Source organism: Pezoporus wallicus, unplaced genomic scaffold (assembly GCF_028554395.1).
Source record: "Pezoporus wallicus isolate ANWC-B61680 ecotype Strahan unplaced genomic scaffold, APGP_CSIRO_Pwel_v1 contig_14664, whole genome shotgun sequence".
Lineage (NCBI taxonomy): Eukaryota > Metazoa > Chordata > Aves > Psittaciformes > Psittacidae > Pezoporus > Pezoporus wallicus.
The window spans coordinates 1-5,839 of record NW_026642059.1 but is presented as its reverse complement, the minus strand read 5'-3'; the positions used below and the strand labels follow the sequence as shown (position 1 = coordinate 5,839).

Here is a 5,839-nt window from a genome sequence, read left to right as displayed (position 1 = left end):
CTCTATGGGGCAGGGCTCTATGGGGCCCGTGTCTATGGGGCCCGTGTCTATGGGGCCCGTGTCTATGGGGCAGGGCTCTATGGGGCCCGTGTCTATGGGGCCCGTGTCTATGGGGCAGGGCTCTATGGGGCCCGTGTCTATGGGGCAGGGCTCTATGGGGCCCGTGTCTATGGGGCAGGGCTCTATGGGGCAGGGCTCTATGGGGCCCGTCTGTCTGAGGCCCACCCCTCCCCCCACTTCCTTCCTGCAGCCGCGGGGCCGCTTCCGCCCTTTCCGCTGTGGGGCGGGGGGGGGAGGAGGGGGAGGGGCGGGGAGCGGGTGGGGGAGGGGCAGGGGGGGCCCAGCCCCACAGCGCGGCCCCGCCCGGCTCCTGCCCCATCGGCCCCCGGTGAGTGCTTGGGGGGGGGGGAGGGGAGGGGGGGATGCACTTGGGGGGCGCCCCATAACCGCTATGGGGCGGTGGGGGGGGGGGGGGGGTGTCCCCGTTAGGGGCTGCCCCCTAAGTTGTGTCCCCATCCCCCTCCGCTTCCTGCCCCATAGAGCGGAGCTGCCCCCCCACCATGGAGCCGCAGGAGCCGGGCAGTGGGGTGAGAGCAGCGGGTGTGGGGCGCTGCCCCCCAAGTACCGCTCCCTATGGGCGGGGGGTGCCCCACAACTCCTGCCCCACATCTCCCTGCTGAACCCCACATCTGTTCCCTGAGCCCCACATCTCCATTGCTCCCTGTCTGCCCCTATTGCCCCTGCCCCACATCTCCCTCCTGAACCCCACATCTGCCCCGTTGCCCCACATCTGCCCCACATCTCCCAGCTGTGCCCTACATCTCCCCCCATTGCCTCACATCTGCCCCACATCTGCCCCCCAAGCCCCACACTCCTTGCCCCACATCTCCCTGTGCTGTGCCCCCCATCTCCCCACATCCCCCCCTGCCCCACATCTCCTGCCCCCACCCCCCCGTTGCCCCACATCTCTCCCTGTGCCCCACATCTGTTGCCCCACATCTGCCCCCATTGCCCCACAACTCCCCACTGAACCCCACATCTGCCCCCTGAGCCCCACATCTCCGTTGCCCCACATCTGCCCCACATCTCCTGCCCCACAGCTCCCATTGCCCCACACCCCCTGCCCCGCATCTCCCTCCTGAACCCCACATCTGCCCCACATCTCCTGCCCCACAGCTCCCATTGCCCCACACCCCCTGCCCCGCATCTCCCTCCTGAACCCCACATCTGCCCCATTGCCCCACATCTCCCAGCTCTGCCCCACATCTGCCCATCTCCCCCATCTCCTGCCCCACATCCTCCCCCATTGCCCCCCATTGCCCCCCCCTTTGACCCCCATTGCCCCCCATTGCCCCTCCCCCCATTGACCCCATCCCCCATTGACCCCTATAGCCCCTCCCCCCATTGACCTCCATTGGCCCCATGCCCCCCATTGACCCCCATTGCCCCTCCCCCCATTGCCCCCTTCCCCCCATTGACCCCATGTCCCACATTCCCCTCCCCCATTGCCCCCCTCCCCCCATTGACCCCCATTGCTCCTCCCCCATTGACCCCCATTACCCCTCCCCCCCATTGCCCCCCCCACTGACCCCCTCCCCCCCCAGCCCCCCATTGACCCCCATTACCCCTCCCCCATTGCCCCCCATCCCCCCATTGCCCCTCCCCCCCCCTCCCCCCCATTGCCCCTCCCCCCCATTGCCCCCTATTACCCCTCCCCCCATTGACCCCCCCATTGCCCCCCATTACCCCTCCCCCCCATTGACCCCCATTACCCCTCCCCCCATTGCCCCCCATTACCCCTCCCCCCATTGACCCCCCCTCCCTCCATTGCCCCCATTACCCCTCCCCCCATTGACCCCCATTACCCCTCCCCCCATTGCCCCCCATTACCCCTCCCCCCCTTTGACCCCCATTACCCATCCCCCCATTGCCCCCCATTACCCCTCCCCCCCCCCATCCCCCCCCCCATTGACCCCCCCCATTGCCCCCCATGACCCCCATCTCCCCTCCCCCCCCAGCCCCCCCCCATCATCGGGGCCGAGGACGACGACTTCGCCCAGGAAATGGAACCGGTGCGGATGGGGGAGGGGCGGGGGGGCGGGGTCAAGGTCCCCTCCCCCTCCCCCCCCCCCCCCCCCATTGATCCCCATTGGTTCCTTCCCTTCCCCCCCCCCCCCCCCCCCCCCCCAGGGCCCCAAGGACCCGGATGGGCTCTTCCGGAGCGTGGCCGCTCTGCGCATGCGCCCCGTGCCGCTCCTCGCCTTCCTGCATCACGTGGTCACGCAGCTCGACCCCGCCCCCTTGGTGAGGGAGGGGGCGGAGCCAAAGCGGGGCTGGGGGGAGACCAAGGGGGGGGAGGGGATGGGGGGGGGGGGGGGATGGGCAAGGAGGTTTTTGGGGTGAATTCAAACGGTTTTGGGGGTTTTAACCAATTTTGGGGGGATTTTACCCATTTTGGGGGATTTAACCAATTTTGGGGTGTTTTAACCAATTTTGGGAGGTTTTAACCAATTTTGAGGGGTTTTAACCAATTTTGGGGGGGTTTAACCCATTTTGGGGGGATTTAACCAATTTTGGGGGGTTTTAACCAATTTTGGGGGGTTTTAACCCATTTTGGGGGGTTTAAACCAATTTTGGGGGTTTTAACCAATTTTGGGGGGTTTTAACCAATTTTGGGGGGTTTTAACCCATTTTGGGGGTTTTAACCAATTTTGAGGGGTTTTAACCCATTTTGGGGGGTTTTACCCATTTTGGGGGGTTTTAACCAATTTTGGGGGGTTTTAACCCATTTTGGGGGATTTAACCAATTTTGGGGGTTTTACCCAATTTTGGGGGGTTTTAACCAATTTTGGGGGTTTTAACCCATTTTGGGGTTTTAACCAATTTTGGGGGTTTTACCCATTTTGGGGGGTTTTAACCAATTTTGGGAGGTTTTAACCAATTTTGGGGGGTTTTAACCAATTTTGGGGGGTTTTAACCCATTTTGGGGGTTTTAACCAATTTTGGGGGGATTTAACCAATTTTGGGGGGTTTTAACCCATTTTGGGGGGTTTTAACCCATTTTGGGGGGATTTAACCAATTTTGGGGGGTTTTAACCAATTTTGGGGGGTTTTAACCCATTTTGGGGGGTTTTAACCCATTTTGGGGGGTTTTAACCAATTTTGGGGGGTTTTAACCCATTTTGGGGGGTTTTAACCAATTTTGGGAGGTTTTAACCCATTTTGGGGGGTTTTAACCAATTTTGGGGGTTTTACCCATTTTGGGGGGTTTAAACCAATTTTGGGGGTTTTAACCAATTTTGGGGGGTTTTAACCAATTTTGGGGGGTTTTAACCAATTTTGGGGGGTTTTACCCATTTTGGGGGGATTTTATCCATTTTGGGGGGTTTTAACCCATTTTGGGGGATTTAACCAATTTTGGGAGGTTTTAACCAATTTTGGGGGGTTTTACCCATTTTGGGGGGATTTTACCCATTTTGTGGGGTTTTAACTAATTTTGGGGGGATTTTACCCATTTTAGGGAGATTTTACCCATTTTTGGAGGATTTAACCGATTTTGGGGTGATTTCACCCATTTTTGGGGTGATTTTACCCATTTTTGGGGTGATTTCACCCATTTTTCGTTGATTTTACCCATTTTTGGGGTGATTTCACCCATTTTTGGGGTGATTTCACCCTTTTTGGGGTGATTTCACCCATTTTTGGGGTGATTTCACCCATTTTGGGGTGATTTCACCCATTTTTGGGAGGATTTACCCGATTTTGGGGTGATTTCACCCATTCCTGGGGTGATTTCACCCATTTTGGGGTGATTTCACCCATTTTTGGGGTGATTTTACCCATTTTTGGGAGGATTTAACCGATTTTGGGGTGTTTTCCCCCATTTCCGCCCCCAGCTCTGCTCCCTGCACTCGGAGCTGCTCCTGGGAATGAGCCCCAAGGAGGGGAGGAAACAATTCCTGGAATTCTGGCACCTCTTCCTGGACAAGGCAGCGGTGAGCACCCAAAAACACCCAAAAACACCCCAAAAACACCCAAAAACACCCAAAAACACCCCAAAAACACCCAAAAACACCCAAAAACAACCCAAAAACACCCAAAAACAACCCAAAAACAACCCAAAAACACCCCAAAACACCCAAAAACACCCAAAAACACCTAAAAACACCCGAAAAACACCCAAAACACCCCAAAAACACCCAAAATCACCCCAAAAACACCCCAAAAACACCCAAAAACACCCCCAAAACACCCAAAACCACCCAAAAACACCTAAAACACCCCAAAAACACCCAAAAACACCCAAAAAGACCCCAAAACACCCAAAAACACCCCAAATACAACCCAAAAACACCCCAAAACAACCCAAAACCACGCAAAAACAGCCCCAAAACACACCAAAAACACCCAAAAACACCCAAAAAGACCCCAAAAACACCCAAAAACACCAAAAAACAGCCAAAAACACCCAAAAAACACCCAAAAACACCCAAAAACACCCCCAAAACAGCCAAAAACTCCCAAAAACACCCAAAACAGCCAAAACACCCCAAAAACACCAAAAAACAACCCAAAAACCACCCAAAACCACCCAAATACAACCCAAAAACACCCCAAAACACCCCAAAAACAACCCAAAACACCCCCAAAACCACCCAAAAACACCCAAAACCAGGCCAAACCGGCCCCAAAACACCCCAAAACACGCAAAACACCCCAAAAACAACCCCAAAAACACCCAAACCCCCAAAATCGCCTCTTTTCACCCCAAAATTGCCTCTTTTCACCCCAAAATCGCCTCTCCGTTGCAGCTCCTGCGGGTGCCCATCCCCCCCCAGCTCCAGCCTGACCTGGGTGAGTGCAGCCCCTCCCCCATAGCGGGGCTTTTGGGGTGAATTTGCTGGATTTTGGGTGAATTTGCTGGATTTTGGGTGAATTTGATGGATTTTGGGTGGATTTGCTGGATTTTGGGTGAATTTGCTGGATTTTGGGTGGATTTGCTGGATTTTGGGTGAATTTGCTGGATTTTGGGTGAATTTGATGGATTTTGGGTGGATTTGCTGGATTTTGGGTGAATTTGCTGGATTTTGGGTGGATTTGATGGATTTTGGGTGGATTTGATGGATTTTGGGTGGATTTGATGGATTTTGGGTGAATTTGATGGATTTTGGGTGGATTTGCTGGATTTTGGGTGGATTTGATGGATTTTGGGTGGATTTGCTGGATTTTGGGTGGATTTGCTGGATTTTGGGTGAATTTGCTGGATTTTGGGTGGATTTGCTGGATTTTGGGTGGATTTGATGGATTTTGGGTGGATTTGATGGATTTTGGGTGAATTTGATGGATTTTGGGTGGATTTGCTGGATTTTGGGTGGATTTGATGGATTTTGGGTGGATTTGCTGGATTTTGGGTGGATTTGCTGGATTTTGGGTGAATTTGCTGGATTTTGGGTGGATTTGCTGGATTTTGGGTGGATTTGATGGATTTTGGGTGAATTTGATGGATTTTGGGTGGATTTGCTGGATTTTGGGTGGATTTGCTGGATTTTGGGTGAATTTGCTGTATTTTGGGTGAATTTGCTGGATTTTGGGTGGATTTGCTGAATATTGGGTGGATTTGGGGGTATTTTGGGTGAATTGGGGATATTTTGGGTGAATTGGGGTGAATTTGCTGGATTTGGGGTGGATTTGCTGGATTTTGGGTGAATTGGGGGTATTTTGGGTGAATTTGGGTGAATTTGCTGTATTTTGGGTGGGTTTGGGTGGATTTTGGGTGAATTGGGGGTATTTTGGGTGAATTGGGGTGAATTTGCTGTATTTTGGGTGGATTTGCTGTATT

General features: G+C 54.2%; 1 protein-coding gene across 1 annotated transcript; it reads left to right on the top strand.

Annotated features, from left to right (window-relative positions):
* Positions 1-558: 558 nt before the first annotated feature.
* Positions 559-4,891, top strand: LOC130608689 (rho guanine nucleotide exchange factor 1-like; the record flags this gene model as incomplete). The annotated part of the gene is made up of 5 exons (XM_057426858.1): positions 559-587; positions 2,019-2,072; positions 2,191-2,304; positions 3,897-3,995; positions 4,812-4,891. Coding segments are annotated over exons 1-5 (374 nt in total), but the record flags the coding sequence as incomplete, so codon positions are not given.
* Between the last annotated feature and the right edge of the window lie 948 nt (positions 4,892-5,839).